Raw genomic sequence first — 24521 nt, 5'->3', positions numbered from 1 at the left:
AATGTGAAAGAAATGTATCTGAGCTGAGGTCAAGTAAAAGTTGTTCCATGATGCAACAAGCCGCTCATTTCCAGACTAGGACAAGGATTCCGTGCTAAATAAGTACTTTTAAAATGTATTCAGAAATATGTTGTGGGCTCTTACGTTACATGCAAACAAATGCTTTATATCTATAGAAATTATCATGGTATACATTGGTTTCTTCTGTGTTCTAATGTGTTATCTCAGAGATATTATACGTTCATAATAAAAAGAATTTTAAAATATTAATAATATTCTTACTACAAAAGACAGCTGTGAAGTATCATGGTTTACAAGTGTATAGTTCTAATATTTGTAATAATCATTGAAAAAATATAAGAACTATAGACTAAGGCACTAAGTTTTTCCATTTGCTAGAAGTTTTTATTGTAAAATGAAATCATCTTACGAGAGAATGGGGTCAACATTTGCTTTACAGTTGTTGCTACGTTTGCCATTGAGTCACTACAGAATCCAACACCTAGAATTAAATAGCTAAATCATACCTTCCCCCCTAGTAATAAGAATTTCCATTTTCTGTCAGTGCTTAGTTCTGCTTCTTCCCCAGACATTTCTTTAATGGAAAACACTTTTTTTCTTATTTGTATTTAACTTTATTTGCCCAATTTTGACCACTGACTTTGTCCAAAATGGTGTGTGATTGTATTGAATCAGAACCTGTGTCATAACATCTAATAGAAAAAGCATACATTTTATTCTAATATCAACTCTGCCAAGAATTTTGTTTTGTTACCCATTCCAGTTCCAACATATGTAGTCTTCAGGAAACAGTAGTAATGTGGAAAAGTTAGGTGCTGACAAGCCACTCTTGAACAGGAAATCTTCCCAAACACTGAAAACAAAGGTCTATATGCAAAAAGATCTACTAAAATTTTCTTTGGGTTTTCAAGAAATATTCTCCATTATCTTCAGGGTCAAAAATACATTTTTTCATTTAAAGCACTTTTCTTAGCTGAAAATTGTGATTAAAGGATAGGATTTTATGTGGAAGTTGTTACTTTGGCAGAGCCTGTATTTAATTTTAGACATTTCCAAAGTAGCATGTATGGAGTCGGAATATAAAGTCCCAGAATTTTTTTTCAGAGCAAAACAAACAGGAAAATAAAATGGTACCCTGACTCATCACCATTCATGAAGACATATTCAGCTATGACACTCACAGAAACCGCTTTACAATGGAAAATTTCAATATTCTTTATTATTACACTTTAATTGCAGATGGGGTTGATCAATGCCAGCCAGGTGAACCTGGTGCGCCAGGTAGACCTGGAGCTCCAGGACAGCATGGATTTCCAGGAGAGATGGGAGAGAAAGGTAATTTCATAGTTAATGTGTGATTTTTATTATTATTATTATTATTATTTTTTACTACTTTGTACCCTGGGGCTTGGAATTGTCAAGATACTGAGAAGATTGGGTTGGATCCAGAGAAACGGTGTGTAATGTTAGTTACACAAATAACCCATGGATGCTAAAGATGTTGCTTGAGTTTTGCGTAAGTAAAAGGTGTGGTGTGTGCCTGTATTGAGTTGTGTGACCCAAACTTTGCTTAGTTTGAGAAGAGAAGCTAGGAAGACAGGGTTGAGTATTATCTTCTTAACTGTACATAAAGCTGTTCATGGCAATTGAAGATGTGAATTCTGAGATGAAGTTAATGGGAAGTGAAGAGACGTAGAGATTTACTATTATTATTGTTATTTTTAGGTGACAAAGGTGAATCCTGTGCCACATGTGAAGTAGGACCTCCTGGATTGCCAGGACCACAAGGGCCACCAGGTCCAGCAGGTAAAAATCCATGGCAAAATTAGCTACCAAATCAAAACCATTATATAATTATTTTCTGTCCCATTTAATCAAATTGTGTGTGAAACTAATGAAAGAAGGATGGAATGTTCTTATTGGCCTGGTTCCAAATTCACACTCAAATCAATGAGAATTACTAAGGGTGCAGAACTGGTCACAGTGAAGTGTCTTTGAAAACTGTGGACCAAATGTTTTCAGAGAAACTGTGAAAGCAAAAGAATAATGTGGAAATCATTTACCACTATGTGCCCAGGCACAGCAATTGATGCATTCCCAGTTCTAGCATCAAATTCTATGGTCAAAAGAAGCAATTTGTCTGCTGCTATATCAGAAAAGTGCCATTCACAAACAGTGATATTATACTTAATATTTGTTTTAGTGGTGTTTAAAAAAATGAATATGTTTTAGGAAGATTCAACATTTATTGCAATGTTTTAAATAATAGTTTTAAATAATGATGTGAATTCAGAACATGGTGTCCAGCTCATAAAACGTGTTGAATTATGTATTTTCATTGTAAGTCAAATACATTATCAAGTTTGAACTCTAATACACGCAGACAACTTCACTGACAATTATTAGTGCTATAACTAAGGATGGAAGTAGACATTTTGAGAAGGATCATAAAGACTCCACAGGAAGTGACCTACTTAGAAAAGCATATAATAAATAGAATACTATTTTTCATTTCTCTGATAAGGTTTTCCGGGACAAGCGGGCTTCAAAGGTGAAAGAGGCTTACCTGGACTTGATGGACTTCCAGGCGTACCTGTAAGTAATACCTTTCCAAATACTTTGTATATACTTCCTGTTAGGCATGTCATGAAAAAACATTCAGTGTGGTGGTTTAAAAATAGACCAGAACAGTGATATAATTAAAATAAGGAAGTGAATATGCCTAGCAAAATAAACTAAGAAGCAGTGGGATCTAGCTGTGAGGGAAACAAGAGCTGTCAGAAACAGGTTATATTTCTCTATTTATCCATCATATGAACTTGGCAGGACACTTGACCTTGCAGCTAAGCAAGCTAAGCAGCAGAGCTGGGCAAGAAACGAGATTTTGTGTGAAACATGCTGATCTGCCCTCCTCAGGTTACGGTGGGTCTTTCCCATGTCCCTGCTGCCGTGCGTGCATGTATTAAAGGGGCGCGAGAAAGCAGTGCCATCTAGCGCAGCCTGGACAGTTAAAGTCATAGCAGAGTGCAACACTTCTTAGCTGCAACACTCTCTGAATCTTGGGAGTCTTCGTGCAGCATAGTCGGATCGTAAAACCTAATTTGCAGATAGCTAGCAGGAAAGTTAGGTGGTTTTCAAGAAATAAAGGAAGGCTGTGAAAGTGGATAATGTCCCAATAGTGTAAATTATGCTGCCACAGCTTAACACAGCTCCCAGTGGGTGAAGATGGATACCAGGAATAGCCACATAAGCGTAGCACTTGCCAAAAATGCAGCACAAATTGCCCCTAACACTGTACAAGCACTAACATGGCTGATTTTGTTGGGCTTAGCTTAAGTGCCCATGCATTCCCTGTAGTCTCCTGTAAAGACTGACATTAGTGAACACATTCTTGTATCATTATGTGGATTTTAATACCTTTCCTGATATAAGGAGATTGAAGGTTTGTCAGAGTCTTTCCAGCCTGGTTTATTCGGGGCTGTTTTCTCCTTCCACATGAGCATTTTTTGCAACGTAGTTTCTCATAGCTTCCAAACAACATTCACATTTGGTAGGTTTGCTAACTTCAAAATACTTCGGAGTTTTGCAAGCTGCTCTATCACCAGTGGTGATAAGCATCTTCAGAAATTAAACTATCTTACCTATACAAATTACTTACTTGAGGAACATGTTCCTCTTTTTTGAGTATAAATAAAGCCTGGATACCTGAATTTTAGTCTAGTGTTAGCTGAGATGAATTACCCCTTTGAATTTCCAGCCTGGTGGTGTTAATGGTGTTACTTAGTGACTTCATTTACGGTAACATAAATTGGATTCCTGAAAGAAACCATGGAGAAAAATAAAGGAGGGTGTCTTAACACATTTTTGCTTTTAAATGACTGGGATATTTTACTCACACATATTTTGCCACACATTTACCCTTTATCATCTATTAAATTCTATTCATGTGTTTTATCAGACAAGGGCTGTGTAGTATTCCAAATGCTTTTAAGCTTGTTTTGCCTCACAGAATTCAGTCAAGTAGAGACTGAGCACATGCTTTAGCTTGGAAAAACTACTTAGACTCACATCGTTTAAGACCAGACCATCACAGTCTGATCTAGTATCTGCCAAAGCCGACGGAAAGATTGCCTTTGACTGTGTTGTGCTTCAGGCTTAAATGGAGGGAACACATAAGCCATAAGCTTATGTTGTCTAGGAATTTTGTGCTTTACTACCCTGGTGAGCAGAGCAGAGCAGATATCCTTGGAATTACAGATACGGTTTGTATGGGAGAAGTACATACAAATTCTGGACAGTATGTAGGCAAAAAGTGGAATTCTCAAAGTACTGAATATCCTGTTATTATGTAGGGGATTCCTGTCCTGGAGATCTTGCAAAACCTTTTTTGAACATGTGAACAGGGAGAGATGTAAGCTCTGAAAAGACAGTTTTAAGAAACCTAGATTACCCTTATGCTGATACCTATCCAGCTGGTCAAGCTGAAATCCAGCAGGCAGTCTATTGAAAATTCAGAGCACTTTTTCAGCGTCTTTGCCTCCAGTTCTTGTGTAAATGATAGAAATTTTGGTGCACCGTGTAAGATGATAAACCTGTGGAGTGATAGGAGGATAAGATGATCAAGACAGTGAATTTTGCAATAGCTCCTTTTTCCTTCCTTTCCCTCCTAGAAAATATTTTCATTTGACCAACCTCCATGTTTGAAGACTTAATGGTCTGTTTAATTTGGGTCTACTCTTTAATTTTGTTTGACAGGCCCCTGGTGACATATGAATTTATCACATTTCAGGGGCCCCCAGGAACTCCAGGACTTACAGGCAGCCCTGGGGCAAAAGGAGAACCAGGAGATTTTTCTTATGACTCTATTCTGAAAGGCGAAAAGGGAGATCCTGGTTTCCCGGGTCAACCAGGTATTCCCGGAAGAGAAGGGACACCAGGAAAGGACGGCCTACCAGGTCCACAGGGGCCGAAAGGAGCATCGGTATGTGTATTTCTTTATTTTTATAAGCTGTTTTGTATATGTTGTCTTTCAGCTTAGAAGTCACATGTTCCTATATCCCACATATGGTTTATATTTATTGGCCTCATTCACTGAATCGCGTTTTGTACATACCTGGAATGTACCTAGCCCCCTCAAAAGAGGACTCCATTTTCCCTAGAACCAGTAAAGAATAGCATCCTTAAACAGCAAAGTTTTTCTGAGTTAGATTTTGGCGTATTATACGTACCACGCAGATAAGTGAGCTGACTTGTTACTTCAAGGACTGCAGAGCTTCTTGCCCCACAAAGTGGTGAACATGGATATTATTTTTGTTCCCTTCTCTCTTTTTTCTATCTTAATAGTAAAAACTAGTGGACCTGATTTTTTTTTCTATAGATAACTGAAGGAGTGCAAAAAGACATGATTACGATAAGATATAACTCTCTTCTAGCATACTTTCTTCTTTTTGAAACTAATTCTTGCCCCACTAGGGATTTTAATTTGTGTGAATGTGGAGCTCAAATTTGTCCCCAGATTCCTCACTGACAATAAAGCCCTGTCCTGTGGTGTAGGGGAAATGGGGCTTTTTTCATTTTCTGTAAATATTACATCAGAGAAATACTGTGTTCTATCATCAATGTGTTCTCCAACAGAAGTACCCTGAAAGCCCTGGACCTTGGCTGTCCAGGCAGGTCAGACAGTACATTGCAAGGTCTCTTGAACAGTTCTTGCTACAAAAGAAAGGCGGGGGGGCGGAAAAAGGCATCATTTTAAATAATTCTTAGATACTTAAACGTTTTTCCTGCATACAACAGATGTACAGACTTCAACTGCTATTTGAAGGTATTGAGTTGAACTGCATTACACAATAGGTAGAGTTTTCTTGTGCTCTTCTACACGGGACCCAGTCCTGTTTGTTTTCATTGAATTCAGTGGTAAAGAATCCACTTTCTTCAGTGTTCAAAATAAGTACCCTGTACTAAATCCAAGCTACAGAATGTTTGTACAAAGAGAAAAACACGTCCTGTCTTGCCAATCAGGCAAGAAATACAATTATACTTTCTAAAAATTAGGGTACAGCTGGCTTGAAAGGAGAACGTGGTCCCCCCGGCCAGCCTGGATTCCCTGGAGTCCGTGGTGAAAGAGGCTTTCCTGGTCCTCCCGGGATAGGCTCAGCAGGGTTACCTGGTGACAAAGGAGACAGAGGCTTTGCTGGAACCCCAGGTTTACCCGGCCTTCCAGGTAATACTATGTTATGCTTAAAAAAATACTTTAAGTGATACAGCTTAGAGAATTACTGGGATTTAAGGTGAAAAGAAAAAGAATTAATAATTTAGTTCTGTGTTTGATCTCAACAGTACATTTCCAACTACGTAAGGGCAGTTTTCTTGGAGAGTTTCTTAGGCCAAAGCAGAATGGTTTGGTTTTTCTTACAAGTTCTGTTTTTTTTTTTTTTTTCATAAAAAATATTTCAGAGTAATGCTGTTCACTATGTGAAAATTCCTCATTTGATTTCATCAGTTTACATACTTGGTACATCTTTACATTCACAGGGGCAAAAGGGGAAGCAGGACGAACAGTTCCTCTCCCTGGTCCTCCTGGGGCGGATGGCCTTCCTGGGCCACCTGGTTTCCCTGGACCCCAAGGTACAGTATCCTCTTAATCTTTGTTTTGATCTTGATAATGGTTCTGTTCCTCAGAAGCTCGCCTTTAACATAACTTTTTTTTTTTTTTTCCCAAAGGTGACAAAGGAAATCCTGGACTACCAGGAAGACCCGGCCTGCCAGGAGAAAAAGGTGCTGTTGGGCAGCCAGGTATAGGATTCCCTGGACCTCCAGGACCTAAAGGTAAGATACAGGTATCGGTGTAACTAACGGAAGTGATATATCTGGAGAAGGGGTATACTGCCATGCAGCCCTGGCTGCAGCAGGAAATTTGGGAAGATCCAGTAGCCTCTCATGTGAAAGGTATGCAAGCACCATCACTGCCATAACTCTGAAGGCACATCTGATTTGTGCAGACGTGGACAGTGTCAAGGCTAGTGCCAGAACTGGAAGAGTTACAGTATCCTAAACAGATCTTATATAGTATCTTAGCACAGCATCTGAGGTTGGTGAGAGATGAAGTGACCTTGCTGAGAGTTGAGGCATTGTCTTAGATTTGTCAAAGAATCATAACATAACTATGGTACCTTTGGGCTAGGGTTAGCAGTTGTGTTGTTTCCCAAGGTGCTGGGAGTGATTTGGTCAGAATACCAGTCTTTTCAGCATAAGCTTAGACTTATCTGCATGGCCACTGGCCTGTCAGGATATACACATCAGCTCGATGGGGTATCTAAAATGTTCACATTCTGGTTTGACTTTTTGGGGGAGATGTTTTTTATAATGCTGCTGCTAATCATTCAGGATTTTCAGCCTTTGTCAGCCCCCTTCCTAAGCCTCTTCTGTCTCTGCCTTGCTTATTTCATATACTGTGATTACACACACCAGCAAACAGTGAGGATCAGAAACATTTAAAGAGAAACATCAAACTTTTGCCTATGACTACCTCCACTTCCTTCTAGAGTAGGACTGGGATGAACAGATAAGGTCAACTTTTTTGTATGCTCTTTGATGCTATCAGGAAAGGAATGGCATATCAAAGACACTTTTTTCAAGGGCCCTCCTGGAGGAATGCAGCTCTGCCCAATGACTTGCCTGGGGCTTATCCAGAGCAGTTCTGGGGTCCCCAGCAGAAGGGAAATAATGCAGCAAAGAGCCACAAGGATGATTAAGGGATTGGAGATTCTGGCATATGAGGATAGGCTGAGAACTGAGACTGTTCAGCCTTGAGAAGAGATCATATCAGTTTGGGTAAATGCCTGAAGAATTAAGAGAGAATCAGACTCTTCACAGTGATGCTTAGTGAAAGGACAAAAAGCAATAGGCACAGACTGAAATATAGGAAGTTCTTTTAAATATTAGAAAAATGAAGGTTGTCAAACAGTGGAACATATTGTCCAGATTGGGCATGGAGTTTCTGTCTTGGGATATATTCAAAACTGACCAAACGAGATCTTGAATGTGCCTGTGAGGGGGTTAATCTTTTATTGGCTTGAAGAAATGACAGAGGGCACTTATAGACAGAGTCACCAATGATGCATGTTTTGTTTTTTTTCCGTAGGTTTCCAAGGTCAGCCTGGCTCTCCTGGTCAGCCAGGTACTCCAGGAACTCCTGGCCTGGATGGTTTGCCAGGTGCCCCAGGTTTACAAGGTCAAAAAGTACGTGTCTGCTGTTTTTGGTACATTTTTTTTTTCTGTGAACATCCATTATATGTTATGTTTTCCCTCACGCATGCAAAGAAACAAAGTTGTTGGCCTGAATTCTCAGTTGCTTATGTGTCTGCCCTGAAGTTGTATGTTGCATGGTTTAAAAACAGCCAGTCAACATTCTTGGGTTTGATATATAGGCTCCTAATCTACTCTGTTTCTGTGGTTAGGGTGAACCCGGAGTAGGTCTCCCGGGCCCTAAGGGATTACCAGGCCCACCAGGTCCAGCTGGTATCCCTGGAGAAAAGGGAAATCCAGGAATGCCTGGCTTACGTGGCGAGCAAGGATTTCCAGGGATTCCTGGTCAGCAAGGATTCCGAGGTAATGTAGTAAGAAACAATAAGACATATTTCTGTATTCCTATTACATTTCAAAGTCATTCTCCCTCAGATGCAGAAAACCTCTATTTGAAATTTAGATACCACTTGTGTCTCAGGATATTGCCCTTTTCCTTCCTGTTGCCTACCAGTCACTAGCTGCAAACGGTCTAGGCCCAGGCAGGCGGCATTTCAGCCCCAAATGACTTTTTATTGCCCAAATGCTTCCAAAGCACCTGTGTAGTGTCTTCCTTGAACCAGATTTCCAGTAACATTGGAGGACACTTACTGCATGTCTCTTTTCTTTCCGCATAGGTGACCCTGGCCTGCCCGGCATACAAGGTTTACAGGGCTCTCCAGGTGCACCAGGACTAGGACCACAGGGATCACCAGGGCCTGCTGGGCAACCAGGACCCCAGGGACCACCAGGTGAAAGAAAAATGCTCTCACTCTGCTGCTTGAATGCATTTTTTTGGCTTAGATGGATGACAATTGATGAAAAGGTGCTTCTCATAAACTGTTGTGGGGGTTGAGCTCTGTGGGAGGGCACGAGGATGATGTCAGCAGCCTTGTCCCTCTGGGCCAAAGCTTGGGACACATGCAAATCTTGACAAAATGCCTGCCCTTTTTTCTTAGTATCTCCCTGTGATCATAGGTAATATGTCCAGCACTTGGGGAATGAGGAGTTTTTTGCTGTCTTGTTACCATTACTAGATAAATTTGCTTTGTGCTATGTAATTACATGCCATGTACATTATGAATCACAGGAATAGTTTATAAGTAGAGTACCCCCTATTAATGATATTCTGTGTCCTGTATTAAGTACTAATCTTTTTTTTCTTCTATTTTTCATAGGATTTCCTGGAATAAAAGGAGAAAGGGGCTTTCCTGGTATCCCAGGTCTAGACATGCCAGGACCAAAAGGGGATAAAGGTAGCCAGGGCCAACCTGGAGTACCAGGCTCTGTGGGGTTACCTGGCCTGCCTGGACCACAAGGGACAGTTGGACCGAAAGGATCGTCAGGTAAAGCATCCTTACCCTCAGAAAAGTAATCCTTGGCCTTGGAAACTTGCATCTTTGACAACTGTTTTATTAAGTCCCAGTAGCATGCCTTTTCGCTCCTTTTTTCATGATGCTATATTTACTAATATTTTCTCTGCCAGGATATTTTAAATGACACCATCTTCTTTATGCCATTTTTCCTTAAATAGTTCAATTCCTGATGTAACAGGGTGTAAGTCATTCAATATCTCTTACTTCTTTTTATGCTACTCTGTCGTCTTCTTGTTAATCGTTTTTTCACTTTCCTTTCAGGAGCCAAAGGAGAAATGGGAGTTATGGGAACTCCTGGATTGCCAGGGTCTCCTGGACCAGTTGGAGAACGAGGGTTTCCTGGTGAAAAAGGTAAGACCTATTGGGAAAAAAAATTCTTCATTTGGAAATGAGTAGGATAAAGTTTATGCCTCTTTAAAGAGATCTGAACATCAGAGTCACTAGGTGAATGGAGTGGCAGGAGGAGAGGAAAAGACTGTACACCTCCAGGGAGGGTGAACAGTATTCAACTCACAGGTTGACCTGTGAGAGACAAAAGCTAGAGCTCCACAATGTGGAGGGACAGTTAAAGACTAGTCCCCAGTGGGTGGTTGATGGAGACTCCCATGGTGGGGAAGGCTTGGGAGACAGTGACTCCTGCTAGCAGCCCAAAGGCTCATTCTCTGCACGAATATCTGAAGCTTCAAAACAACTCCCTTGGGAACCAGTGAGGAGGAAGAAAAAGAACCATCTAGCGAGGCATAGCAGGCAGATGAGCTTGAACCAATTGTCTGCATGAAAAGAAACATGATAGTCGTAATTTTTGGAGACTACCTCTCACAGACTTGCATCTGCCAACTTGATTTGGGAGTTTCCTGCATATTCTAGGCCCAAATCTGGGATGCCACAGAGTAACTACCAAGGCTTATCCAGCCTTCAGGGAAAAAAAAAATGCTATGGGGGATGATCAGACACTGGAAGTGGTTCCCAGAGAAAATCCATCCCTAAAAATATTCAAACCTTGGCAGGTACCCAAGCAATCTGCCTTAATCCTACATTAAGCAGGGTCTTGATCTAAATGGTCTCTGGAGCTACCTTCTAACCTTAATTATTCTGTTCTATGATAACACATTAGCCTGAGCATCTATCTGTATGAGAGATACCTAGGTAGAGACACATTTGTTGTGTCTTGAGAATACTGTCTAATAGACATCAAATGCGTAATTCTCTGTGGGTTTCTCTTGCTCTCCCTTCTTGCTGACTGTAGGAAGGCAGAGACAAGACATCAAACCTCTAAGCAACTAAGATGCCAGGAGACCAAACTGGATGGGAATTGCTATCTCAATAGTCTGTTAATTCTACCTCAGATGAAAGGCATGTAGAAACCAGAGTCTTGGATTAGAATGTCAGTTTGAATATTAAAGGTGCATTTAAACTAGGAAAATTAGTATGAGTAAGCAAAGAAGTAAGCCATAAGGGGTACCCTTAGTAAGTTTTATTGGCTAGCTAGTACATTAAAATGATAACCAATCATTTGGTTGGAAAAAAAAGTATTTACTTTTATTTTGATAGAGCTATTGTGAAGTCCTAATTAAAATAAATAAATATATATATATTTTTTGCAGAATTTTATATGCCACTGTAATGTTCTGTGCTATTCTTTACAGGTAGTCCGGGTTTCAAAGGAGTAATTGGACCACAAGGTGATCCTGGTGTCAAGGGGGATAAAGGTGAAGTAGGTCTCCCGGGAAAACCTGGAAGCATGGATGGCATGGACATGGTTAGTCTCAAAGGCCAAAAGGGAGATCAAGGAGAAAAAGGTAATTTAATCTCTAAATATGGATGAGTGTAATTAGTGGTCATATAACAAGATAAAAGTACATCACACTACAAATCCAGGTATTTTCCCAGCTCCTTCAGCTCTATAAACACAAAGAATTTGATTTGAATGAAAAAGTTCAAGTTCCCATTTTAAAAGCCATTTTTTTGCTCTTGCATCAGAAGACTGTCTCAAAAGAAAATAAATTTTGAAAGTAGTAATTAGAATTTTCTGGCAGCAGAAAGCTGTCTTTCATGTATGACGGAAATACTGTTGTTGCTCTGAAGACCAACAGATCTCATCTTAAGAACAAGTAGACAGTCTTTTTGGCACCCAGATGATTCTTCAGGACCTGAAGAAATTTCAGAAGAGAAACACATGTATGACACTCATACCTCACATCTTAAAAAATGTATTTATCTTGAAATGTACAGGAGAATGAGAGTCGGTTGCTATTTAGAAACCTAATGGTGTCTAGGATATTAATTTTTTTCAGACAGTGCATTCTTAGGTATTTGTACTGTTGCACAAAAATTTAGCTAAGAGCTTTGTCTGCCTTCTTTTTCTTTTGAAAGAAGAAAAACAATTTATATACTTTTATTATTTGTCCCTTTATACTACAATTTGCTTTTTCATTAAAAAGTGGAATTTTACATTTTGACAGTTTTACATTTTCACAGAACAGTGGCTGAGTTTTTGAATAAATAGTAACTGATTTTTCATAAAGATAGAAGTGTAGAGGTGAAAGGAACTCAGTGAAGTCATTTCCCTAATCCAAATCCATCAGTCATTTATTGTGTATTTTATTTTCTACAACCGTTATTATTCTTGTTACCTTTTCTGAATTCTCCCAAATTCAGCTGCATCCTCATTAGAGTGCACTACGGTAACTGAAGTACTCCAACCCAGGCCCTGCTAGAATGAGATTTACCTTTTCTGAAACAATATGATTTTCAGTTTATGCTTAGCTATAATTCTTGGTCCTTTTCTTGTGGACTGTTGCCTGTGCAGTTGCTGCTCATTTTGTATTCATGCTTTTGACTTCTCTTTCCCAAATATGTAGTGTATATGCAGTTTTGAATTTTAGGGTGTAGATTTCTGACCTTCTCACCAATTCATCAAAATCTTTCTGCTGTCTAATCCTTTTCACCTTTCAATACTTCCCAGTTTAGTGCTATTCATAGATTTTTTTCAGTTTATTCTCTGTTGGACATGGCACAGAGCCCATGGGATTCCTTTCTCATTTGGCAGAGAATCACAAGTAATGGCTATGGGAGAGTTTTCTGGTCTAGGTATCCATTCTGACCAGGTCCTGGACTACTGGTCAGAATAAAGCATAGACTGTGTGTCCTGGTGTGGTCTCAAGGAAACCTAGGCCCATGGGTAGGAACTATCTCCTAGTTTGGAAAACGCGGGGCCAGGGAATATGAGAGGTCAGGAGCATGCGGGCAGGAGAGATACTGAGGACTGCATCCATCCCTAAGCTGAGATAGCATTTCTGAGAACGCTTTTGTGGTTGGTGAGGCTCCTTGCCTGTAATGATTTAATCCAGATTGTATTTTTCTCATTTATTTATGATTTTGATACATGTGGTTTTGTGAAAAGCTTTAAGAAAAATGCATGTAGGCTGTTTTTCATCAATTACCTAGTGGCCTGTAGACTGACTGATTGATAACTAGATTTGTTTCCTTTCTAGAAATCAAAATTAGCCGCACTGGTCACACGTACAAAAAACAACAAACAAAAACCAAAAGAACTGTGATGATAAATTCAACTGGTTAATTGGTTAATTTATTTGATATCCTTTGATTATTTCTCCAGCACTAATGACATGTGCTTGCAAACATGTGTGACCCCTCTGTCCTCTCCTGAGCACATGCAACCTGCAGGTTAGCCTGGCTCATGCTGTCCTGAAGGCTAGGTTCCAAACAGACCCCAGCCTGCAAACATCTGCTCATGTTCTCTCCTTTTCATCCTCTTTACCCCAAGGATATTTATCAGCTATAGAGAAAAATTAATCTAGTTATATTCCAGAACTTTCTTGTTCTACTAGCTTCCTCCATCTCTCTAGTCATGACTATCATAATGTTTTTAAAAGCTTCTAAAGCTTTGTAAAAGCTGTGGAAAACACACTTTTTTTGTTTGTTTCTTTTGGTCAGTGATGCTTAATGAAAAATTTTGGTTCTTAAGATTTGGAGATTTTGTGGAATAAATCCTCTTAAAAACTTTCAGGTAATTATCTTCAGTAACCTATTGTTCATCAACTAGATGCAACAAAAAGGGTTATGACTGAAAAGCTGGGATATTTCAGCTGAACAACAGGTCTGCCACAGATGGAGCCTTCTGAAGTGATGAAGATGCTTTAAAATTAGATGGAACTGAGGATTCACCAAATTTCTGCCTGTGACCTGGCTCCTCACACACATATCCCTGGTAGCTGCTTAGACAGCAGAACAACCAAATCAATATTTTCTATTAACACCTGATATTGTCTGGCATTTCCAAAGCAGCTCATTAATCCAACACATGCATCATTTTCAATGCACTGAGTTCCTTTTAAAGATAAAACTTGCCTTGTAATGTGCACAGACAACTTCAAAATTGTAATAGTTTGCAGTCTTACCTCAACACTGGTTTTAGTGACGAGAAAACTGGTGTTCTGCTCGAGTCCTTGCAATGCTTTGTTACAATTTATGAAGCTTGGGTTCATCCATTGTTCAGTAAAGAGAAGCAATGGATAAAAAAGTAGCTAGAAGGAGCCTTGTATTACACTGCATTGCAATAGCATTTAATAAGATTCATCTCACTGCTTTTGTGTTCTTGGTTTCTAGGGGACCATGGAGCAACAGGAGAAAAAGGGTTACGTGGGGAGTATGGAGAACCAGGAATTCCAGGGAAGGATGGTGAACCTGGTACTCCAGGACATCCAGGTAAGCCTGACGCTATCAATGGAAGGATTTTTTGTGAGGTTATTTTCAACCACGGTAACTAACAGGACTTTTAATTTCTCCACAGGACCAAAAGGTGATCAAGGGCCTCCAGGGTACCCAGGAGATCCAGGAATTCCAGGACAAAAAGGATCAGTTGGTGAAATGGGTTTGCCAGGTACTGAGAGCTGGGGTTATTTTATTCTAGCTTTCCTTGAGTGAATGTGGAGCATTATGAGAGACTTAATGGAGTATTTATTGGTGTAGTGCTTCAGTTGCTTTTTCAATCCTACTACAATATCCAAATAAATCACTTAAAATGTTTTCCTAAATTTCTACACGTGGATTCTGTAGTCAAGTGTAAAATAGTGCTTTGGTAGAAGAAGGCCCATATACAGAATTTGTGTATACAGTGCAAGCCATTTATTCAGGTGATATCTGCCTGTCTCTCTCTGTGCCAATATGGGAATTGCATTAAGCGTCTTATGTACTTCCTCTCTTTTGAATAGTCCAGCGAGTTCCTGTATTTCACATTAACTCTAATGCTCCTGGAAGAGTGCTGTTGAGGAAAGAGTAAATAAAGAATAGAATGAGAAGAACCTCCATTTCAATATGGAGAACCTCTATTTCAATATTTGTCTTCGTTCAGGTGGCCTTGTGCCCAGCGTATTTAGGAAATGAAAGACAGGCACTAAAGGGGAACAGATCTCCACCAAAATACTATTGTCACTGTATCCATCTTAGAAATTGTTCAAATTAGCACATACTTTCATTCAATGAGTATTTTAGCAGCACCTCTATTTTCTATGAATCCAAAATTACCAACTTCTTTTATCTGTAAAGCTCTGGTGAATCTCAAAAGTTAAATCACTTCCTGTTTTAGTGAGTTATGTTGCTTTTTCTTGCTTTGAGGAGCTAACACAGCACAAAAAATGCATTTTCAACACTGTCAAGGTACCACTAGATCTGATACACCCATTTTTCTTTTTTTCTTACAAGGAACACCCGGAGAAAAGGGTCTGCCGGGAATTCCAGGTTCACCAGGAACACCAGGTTTCCCTGGACAAAAAGGTGAAAAAGGAGACAAAGGAGCAGCAGGTTTTCCTGGAATTGGTTTTCCAGGATCTCCTGGTGAGAAGGTATTTATACCCCTAAGGATAAAATTATAACAAAATAGCTTAATGTCCAAAGACGTCTTCTATAATCAGGCACTCGCTAGAGATATTTTCTATTATGCTGAAGAGAAACTTGAACTGTATGCGTACTGTCTCATTTGGTGGGACCATTTTCTCCAGAGCTCTGTTTTATCATGTCTTTTCAGAATAGACTAATTTACATAGATGAAATATGAAGATGGAAAAGAACTCTTAAAAATGCTAAGTAAATACAGTGAAGAAAGTTTTTGACAAACACAGCAAATTATCACATTGGAATTTTTTTTATGTGTTTTTACAGAGATATTGGGAGGACAAAAAAGACTACAAAATGCTCAGATATTTCAGAAGAGAACTTTATTAATACTGTCTATAAGTTCATTCCATCTCTGATTGATAGTATTCTAATAAGATTCTCATTTGTTTCACATTTCTTTTCCTAGTCATAAGGAAAAAGCCAATATTTCTGATAATGGATTTTAATGCTAAATTTCATCCTTAATTACTTTGATTCTAAATGAAAAAGAAATTATTTATGAGTCTAATTAATAAAGGGATGTGACACCTACTCTTGCAAACAAAAAATACTGTTTCAGCATTAATATGTGGATTTTTGTTACGTGTGCTGCAACTTCTAGGGAGAACCAGGAAGAACGGGTAGTCCAGGCTTATCTGGAGAGAAGGGTGAAAAAGGTAGTGCAGGACTTCCAGGAATGCCGGGTGTGCCAGGTCCCAAAGGATCCCCTGGCATGGCAGGCTTTCCAGGCAAGTGTTTGTGCTTCATTAAATAAATTGCAATGAAAAAATAACAACAAACTCCTATTGACTATTCAGGATGTAAACCCATGTCTTTCTGCTTTCTTTAGGAAGCCCAGGTCGTCATGGAGAAAAGGGTGAAAAAGGACTTCCTGGCTTAAGTGGCATTCCAGGCTTAAAAGGAGAACCAGGTAGAAAAGAAATGTAAAACACCAAATGCTCCTTAAAGCACTCTTCACTACTGAGTAGCGGCTAAAAAAATACTTAGGCCCGAGATTCATTTTGGCTTGAATAAATCATGTGATGTTTGTTCGTTGTTCAGGTGTTTGTGAAAAAGCACTCTACTATTTTTCTGATAAATCTGAATCGTAGTGTACTAACCTAGCCCCAGTACTAGTTGTATGGGACTGGTACTTCTTTTGCCCTATTAGAAGAGATTATACCCTCTTCAAAAAGACTGATTATTGATGTTGCCATTAGTTGTGTTGGTTTTGATTGCATTTAAAACCAGTAATGTTGATTCATGAGACCCAAACCCGAGTCAGCACCTTTAGCATCGTTATATGGATGTTAAAGAGCAAACAGGATAGAAAAGAAAATAGCTCTGTTGCTGTATGAGTATTTTGGAACCTGAACCATGTTAGTTTACTGGCTATAGGATACATCATCTCGTTGGATGTGGGATGTGCTGTTCATGGGGCTTTGCTGGTTTGTCTGTTTGATATCTGGGGAGCAAAAGCCTAAGTTAAACTTTTATTTAGGGAAAAAAATAAATGTGTAGAAGAAAAAAAAATGTAGTCTGGTGATTCATAGCTGAAATGAAAATGGCAATGATTTTGCAGGAGAACCGGGTCTTCCGGGTCCTGCTGGTTCCGCTGGACAGAAAGGTGAACCAGGTTATGATGGGATTCCTGGTGCAGCTGGTGCAAAGGGTGAACAAGGTACTGTGACTGTCATATTATATTTATTTGGTATGAAAATGCACAGAGAGGGTTTTGCTGGAGGAGGGATTTGCTGAGTTTGAGATACTTTGGACTAGAACATCACATTGCAAAATTACTTTTTTTGTGTACATTACAAAATGAAATTAGTAGACAAAATGAAATTAGTAGACTGTCATCCATCATTATAAAGTTGAGCATTCTGATGGGCAAAAACTGTGCTTAATCAGTATAATCTTGAAAGAATTTCTTTTGCAAAAGCTGGCAATGCTTTAAAGAAGTGGCATGTCTTGGCATTTGTTTGACTTTGCAAGTTGACTGTGAAATAATGGAGCAGGCTTGTTTTTTCTTAGGGTAGGGTTTTCAGTCATACAGGACCCATTGTGCTAGATACAATGCCTGTACGTAATGAAGACAGTCCCTGCCCTAAAGAGCTTTTGCATAAGCCATTTATTTAAATTTTATATTTGCCTAGTAGAGTTTTGCTCATTACAGCTTAAATGTAACTACTGGCCTATCTTCTGATTTTTGCTACCTGTATATTATAGGTCTTCCTGGTAGAGGACTTCCAGGATTTCCAGGTGCAAAGGGAGATAAAGGTAAAACATCTTCTTAAACAAGCAGCTAACCTCCCTCCCAACATGCTTAAACATAATTCTTTAACTCAGACATACTTTCTACATCGTTCTTTTACATGCTGTACTTTTCATAGCAGGCAGAAACTTTGAGAGGCTCAAATACTAATTTCTGTTACAGTGGCAGCATCTTGGACATGAGTTAGATATGCCCTAAAATAGGTAACTATTCTTAGTGTGGAATTTACTGCAAGCTCTGCTGTGATGAGGTAATATAAATAACTCCCCTATTTGTGTGCTGTGCTTTTGAATTTCAGATATTTCTATTTCCCTACTAATTTTGCAAAAATCAGTCTAGTGAGGCTCCATGCACTCAATGTCTAAAGATAGTGACTTTGTGGCTAAGATACTGCAGTAATTTTTCTGACTCTGTTGTGCAGTGAAAATGGAAATCATATTCACTGCTAAAACTGTTACTCTTTATAGCTCAGTAGAGCATGTCTAAAGTGCAAAGGAGCATGGTGCAGAGATGCCAAAGGTAGCAGAGATCAAAGGAGGTCTTATCAAAAACATTTATTTCCCGGACTCAGAATTTAGTAGCTTGGGTACAAGCACAGTTTTGTGCTTCACAAAGTGTGTCGCTACACTATGCAGTGAAAGTGTCTTGATTGGCTCAAGCCAGAGCTTGCTCAAGGTGTCTGTATGCATCATGCTCCATTTTATGATGTAGATATGTAGAGAGTAGAGGACAATAGAGACTTTCTACATGCATGAAGATACATCAAACTGCTACTGGTAAAGAACATTATATTCAGTTGAAGGAGTTTCAATTTGAAGCATCCAGAAAGCAAAAATGATTCAACTAACCCACTTATATAATTATTACAATATGACAGAATTTGGGGCATATATAGCTTGAAATATCAGTGTCCTCACTGTGTTCATTTATTCTTTAAATCCAGAAGACTTGTGCAGATAATCAAAAGTGATGAAGCAGAATTTTAGAATATCTTTTGTTTATCCTCTTAGAATAATTGAAAGTCATGAAATGATGGAGAAAGTTGTACCGTTACATAATTATTTTAATAAACAATTAATTTAATTTAATATTAATTATTAGTTCAATAAACAACTGTCTAAACTTAGCTCAATAATGCATGTAAAACACTAAATTATGAGAACATTTTTCCCACTCTATCCATCTGACAGCACAGCTTTTTTAAAAATACTTGGTTTTAGAGTAAACAAGCATTTAACTGACATCATTTGTTTTCCAGAAGTATTGTAGTTCCGAAAAGAGAGTCTGGAATTTAAAGACCTGATTTTGATTAAGAAAGAAGCAGGGAAATGCGCTTCTTACATTCTACTTCTTATTTATACTAGTTAATCTGTATTCCTTTTTTGCTCAGTAATGGGCTAAAGTTCAACTAAATTGTAAAAAGTTTTCTATTTGTTAAAGCTTAAAAATAAGTACTAAGTGTTTAATCTAGATCTTAGTAAATATCCTGCCTTTTTCTCCAGGAACAAGCCCTGTTGTGCTTACTCAGGTAAAACATCCATTATTTGGATGTGACAATGAGAGCTGTAATGGATCAAGGATCTAGAGGCTTTGTTCTTTGGGAATGATCTGATAGAAAGATACTGAATGTTCACCCATTTTTGCAGTGAACAAAAACATCCATTTGATGAGTTTAGCTTTATCTGTTGGATATTCTTTTACTGTTGCTTCATGCCAGAGAGAGGAAAATAATAATTTTCCAAAATAATTGCATTTATTTCAGAATATATAGGCAAGATGGGTATATTTGTATTTTCTGCCTAATAAGGCAGAAGGTTTTGGTGATGGTGATCCTTCCTCTAATCATGTTTTGGGGTGCTGTTTTACATTTTAGGTGCAAAAGGTGACGTGGGTTTTCCAGGATCTCCAGGGAGTCCAGGGATCCCAGGTCTGAAAGGAGAACCAGGATTTGCAGGGCCACCAGGCCCTAAAGGCAGCCAAGGTCTTCCTGGACTACCGGGAAGTGCAATGGAGGGACCTAAAGGAGACAGAGGACCCCAAGGCCAACCTGGGCTTCCAGGTAATTCTTTATCTTTAGAATTAAGATACTGCTGTTAATCAAAGCTTATCCAAACTGATCAATAATATAACCAATATTGCACATTCTTGCTTATCCTCTCTTCTCAGAGATGAGAGAAAACTTTTCTTTCATGGATTGTTTGGCATTATGTTCTTGAGTATACCAATTTCATCTCTTCTGGCAGCTGATTTTGTACCAAGTTTCCCTGACATTGACAAATTTGCTTCCTGTTTCAGTGTGTGTCTGGGCTTTATTTACTGGTTTTGGACAGCCATGGCTATATGTTGCTATTTTTGGAGTATTTTTGTATAGAAAAATGGCCCAATGACACTGCTCTAAGGGTGAAGAAAATAGAGCAGAGAGGCAGTAGTATGTTCATATGCTACATACAATGCACTTACTACATGCATGCAGAAATCCCTGCATCATTTTCCATCAAACAAGTAGTAATAAAGAGTAAAAGTCCAGTCAGAAAGGCATTCCTATGCACCTCCCTGCAACAGATCGTGCTACGTATATTTTTGTTATTGTAAACACTGTTATGGAAATGATGTTGGTGCTACTCAACTTTAGTTTGAGCCAGCTGGTTCTCCAGACACCAGGTACTGCTCTTCCACAGAAGAAAAAAAATCCCACTGACTTTTGTCTTATCATTGTTTGTAGGCATACCAGGTCCAACAGGGCCACCAGGACCTCCAGGACTAAAAGGGGCCAAAGGAGAACAGGGGAGCAATGGCTGGCCTGGGACTCCTGGAGGTCCAGGAGTCAAAGGTGACCCAGGATTCCAGGGCTTGCCTGTAAGTTACTTGCATGCACTCTCCAGAGTCACTCAAACACTGGTTCTTCTAGTTATGGGATATATTAATTATAGATATTTGTCTTTCAAAATAATGATACTTAATGCTCAAAGTGCCTTTGGACTCACTACTGACGATGTATTGTCAAGTTCAAAATATTTAATTTTTCTCTTTTTAAAGGCTACCTACCAATAAGCCCCAGACAGCTAATGAATTTCTTAGAAATTTATAGATAGTGAATGGTAACACAAAACACCAAGAATATAATTTACAGTGTATTAGCAGTGCAGGATGGCTACAGCACCCATCCATAAATTCTTCAAGTGCATTAGTAGTTAATTTTAAAGGTTGCATATTTCATGATAAATTGAGTTCTGAAAATACTTCAACTGTTTGGGTATGGTATGAAACCTTTCAAATAAAGTGCACTTTCAGAACTCCCAAAGATGAAATATAGCTGTTGTTTTAGAAATGCAAACAGGTAATGCTGTTAATACATTGTCATAAATTATTTATTTTCCCGATCGAAAATGGTTTCTTTTTCTGTGTACTGGGGAGAATGAGGTAAAGCAAGACAGTGATCTAGAGTAGTTGATCTGCTATACGATGGCATCTCACAGGATATCTGCCTTCTTTTTCCACACTGAAAAGTACACTCTACACTTCACCTTTTCATTTCTTCTCTCCTACAAAAGTGATAATAAATGGAAGAAAGGAGGTAGGTTCATCTACACAATTCTTAGTCTACAGGAAAAAGGGAGACTCGGGGAAAAGGTCCTGATATGAGAAGCTGCATACTGATAGTAAGCTTAGAAGGCCGGGTTCTTCGTAATATAAAGAACAACTGCATCCTTTCCTGCATGCAAGAGTCGTTTCCGAGAGACTAAGGATTTTCTTCAGTGTTTTGATCATATCTATCTCTTGTGATCATTAATAGCACCATATAATAACAATTTTGTTATTCCAGTATAATTTTAAAATGATTTCAGAATTGGAGGTTTTTCTGCATATTTTTTTAAAGAATGGGAAAAGCCAAAGGACTTTGTAAATTAGTTAGTTAAAGGAATTTTCTTTCTTTCCTCCCCTTGTGTTCCACATAGGGAACATATTGCCATATTGCTTCAGACTTGTGTTACCATTTAGCAGGAAAACTTAACTACACTTAATAGCTTTTAGCAATCGAGCTGCAACAGATGAAATGAGGATGTTGGCAGTCAATTAAGTGACTTCTTTGGAAATATGGGCTTGGCTTTCCTTTAAGTGAGGCACCATGAACTTGTTATAATCTGTTTCAGTGGAATAGTTCTTTTATAATAGGAAAGGCAGAAAAAATATCATGTGCTGGATATGGAGCATCTAAATCTCAGAGTATTTTAGCCCTTTGGCAAAGTAAGAAACTTCAGTGGTCTGTGAATCACTGAGTACATTTAAATTCACATTTACCTCATTTTATCTTCTACCAACCATCCATCTACTGGGCGTACACTGAAATTAGTGTTTCATTTGGTGATATATTTGCTTACTGATGGTTTTCATCACACTGTGTTTTATTGTTGAAGACTATTTTATTAATTGCATTGTTAGTGAGATACCTTTTTTGGTCTAGTATTTTTGTAGAATAAAAAGTAGTTTCATGCAAGGAAAGTCCAAAAGTTATTTCTGTTACAAAACCTTCTTACCTAATCCTGGTAGAGAAGGACCATTCTTAAACTATCATAGTAGTATAGGATAACTTGTACTTCACTTTTTTCTTTCATACAGGGTAGTCCAGGTTTACCAGGCGATATTGGTCAAAAGGGTGATTTGGGACCTCCAGGAGTCCCAGGTGTTCCAGGTGAGGAAAAAAAATAAATAAAAGTTACAGTCATGCAAGTAGGAAAAGACAGGGTTTTTTTCTGCTTCCTCTCTTAAGAAGCTGCTCAAAGGTTGTTAGCTCCATGTTCCAGTGTAAATGAAAGAGAACCTTGAAAGCTGTATCAAAAAGTGAGAGATTTTCTGCCTCTTTCCTGTTCTCTTGCTTTACCAAGTGTAAGGGTGCATTTGGTTTAGAAGATGGGTGTAAATGGTGGACATTCCCAGTTAAGAATCTCCAGATTTTCTTGAAATATGGAGAGGCAAGTGCTACAGCTATATTTGAGGACACACAGCTTCCATTCTTGACCAAATAGTTGTTATCATGAGCATCACATACATGAAAATACTAGGGTATAAAACAATGAAGTTGTTAACAGAAGAAAAAATCTGATTTAGATATCTAAGAGAAATTTGTCTTCAGTCATCATATTTTGGCAATTTATGCATTTGTTCACATCTTGTCCATGCAAACAGTGGAAATCTTTTGAATCAAGTGATGGCCCTTATATGATCACAGGAACATACATGATTGTTCTGTACACGTCATTCCAAAACAAGAAATTATTGAATTTTCATGCAGAGATTTCCTTTGACTTCAGGTCCAAAAGGATCTCCTGGGTTCCCGGGTCTTAAGGGAGAGCGAGGTGACCAAGGTCTTCCTGGATCTAAAGGTATAATATAAGCGTGTTTTATTCTTTCCAACTGTTGTTGTTGTCAAAATTGTTATTGGTGACTAATCAATGACTATGTCCTTCCCCCTTGTATACAGTGTAAAAAGGTAGAATATGAAAACACTTAACATGATGCCAGCATATGAATGTTCAGATAAAAGTATTGTATTTTTCTTTTCCTCTGAAAAGTCAATATTAATGCTTTGCCATTACTGGAACCTTTAAATGGAAATAGAACATAGCCTTCTTCTCTAATTCTTTTGTTGTCCAATACTAAATATATCCCTGTTTTCTTTGTTAATTTTGGCAGGTTTACAAGGCCCGCCAGGTCCACCAGGTGCTTTTCAGCTTGTTAAAGGGGATCCTGGTTTGCCTGGCCCTGTAGGACCGGTTGGTCTCAAAGGATTCCCGGGACTTCCAGGTCCCAAAGGACAGCAAGGTGAGAGAGTCCAACCATTTACCCAACCATTGCATTTTTTATAAATAAAAGCTGAAAAAAATAAAAACATTAGAAAACAAGGGAACGGAACAGGGGTTAAAGCAAATGAAATGCTGATAGAAGGTCACAACCTTCCAAATAATAGAGCGTGGAGAATGAAAGCTTAGCCTGCATTCTTAAGTTACTAAGATTTTAAGGGAAAATTTTGTTCCTTGATTGTTTTATGGCAAGATGAAGGGCAAGCATTATGAAGTGTTTCTTTCTATTGAATGTAATGGGTATGTTTGTTCTTGAAGGTGGAGTTCCCACTCTGCAACTGTAATACATTAGTAAATGGCTATGAAATAATCCCAGTGGCAGGGCAGAGCATGGGTTTGCTCATATAGGATCTATATTTGTTTTTGTAGTTGGTTGAGTACATGAATGCAATATTGCTTTTTGAGTGATCTGGGAAAGGATGGGTATATTTGTCTAAAGATACTTGTATGCCACAGAAATGTTGGTATGACACTGGTGGTGTTAACTTCGTTTTCTCAAACTCAGAATTACTGCCAAAGCACCCACAGAAATATAATAATAATAATAATAAAAGAAATAACATGTCAAAAACACATTTGGAAATCAGCTAAGAGAATACTGATTTTTCCACTTTTCATCATCTTATTTTTATAATTTAGTATCTGTAGTTCCTGCAGGTTTGAATGAATTATATGACAAGCAGGGGGTAAAGATTGCTGCCCTTCATTCTCATATTCTAGGCGACTATTAATTGTTTTAGAAGGACACCTGCTGTTTGTTACTCTATTCCTCTCTACCATAACCATGTTGTCTGCATTAGCCCACATACTGCT

At 38.6% G+C, this 24521-nt stretch overlaps 1 protein-coding gene across 2 annotated transcripts in view; it reads left to right on the top strand.

Annotated features, from left to right (window-relative positions):
- Window positions 1-24521, top strand: part of COL4A1 (collagen type IV alpha 1 chain) — a 112714-nt gene that overhangs the window by 78509 nt on the left and 9684 nt on the right. Inside the window, exons 22-46 of one of the 2 annotated variants that reach the window (XM_088538494.1) lie at window positions 1261-1356; window positions 1747-1827; window positions 2546-2616; window positions 4811-5002; window positions 6076-6244; window positions 6556-6648; window positions 6745-6849; window positions 8165-8262; window positions 8481-8631; window positions 8943-9056; window positions 9483-9650; window positions 9942-10031; window positions 11327-11479; window positions 14310-14408; window positions 14494-14583; window positions 15405-15544; window positions 16198-16328; window positions 16430-16506; window positions 17158-17256; window positions 17805-17855; window positions 19724-19909; window positions 20573-20706; window positions 22468-22540; window positions 23160-23231; window positions 23542-23670. In XM_088538494.1, the coding sequence (XP_088394620.1) occupies window positions 1261-1356; window positions 1747-1827; window positions 2546-2616; window positions 4811-5002; window positions 6076-6244; window positions 6556-6648; window positions 6745-6849; window positions 8165-8262; window positions 8481-8631; window positions 8943-9056; window positions 9483-9650; window positions 9942-10031; window positions 11327-11479; window positions 14310-14408; window positions 14494-14583; window positions 15405-15544; window positions 16198-16328; window positions 16430-16506; window positions 17158-17256; window positions 17805-17855; window positions 19724-19909; window positions 20573-20706; window positions 22468-22540; window positions 23160-23231; window positions 23542-23670 (2862 nt within the window). The remainder of the gene's footprint in view (window positions 1-1260; window positions 1357-1746; window positions 1828-2545; window positions 2617-4810; window positions 5003-6075; window positions 6245-6555; window positions 6649-6744; window positions 6850-8164; window positions 8263-8480; window positions 8632-8942; window positions 9057-9482; window positions 9651-9941; window positions 10032-11326; window positions 11480-14309; window positions 14409-14493; window positions 14584-15404; window positions 15545-16197; window positions 16329-16429; window positions 16507-17157; window positions 17257-17804; window positions 17856-19723; window positions 19910-20572; window positions 20707-22467; window positions 22541-23159; window positions 23232-23541; window positions 23671-24521) is intronic. The other variant, XM_088538501.1, reaches the window with a different exon arrangement.

This window comes from Tinamus guttatus, unplaced genomic scaffold (genome assembly GCF_059628265.1).
Source record: "Tinamus guttatus ecotype Peru unplaced genomic scaffold, ASM5962826v1 Tinamus_guttatus_pri_ptg000047l, whole genome shotgun sequence".
In the NCBI taxonomy this organism is placed as follows: domain Eukaryota; kingdom Metazoa; phylum Chordata; class Aves; order Tinamiformes; family Tinamidae; genus Tinamus; species Tinamus guttatus.
This window is presented reverse-complemented; position numbering and strand designations above follow the sequence as displayed.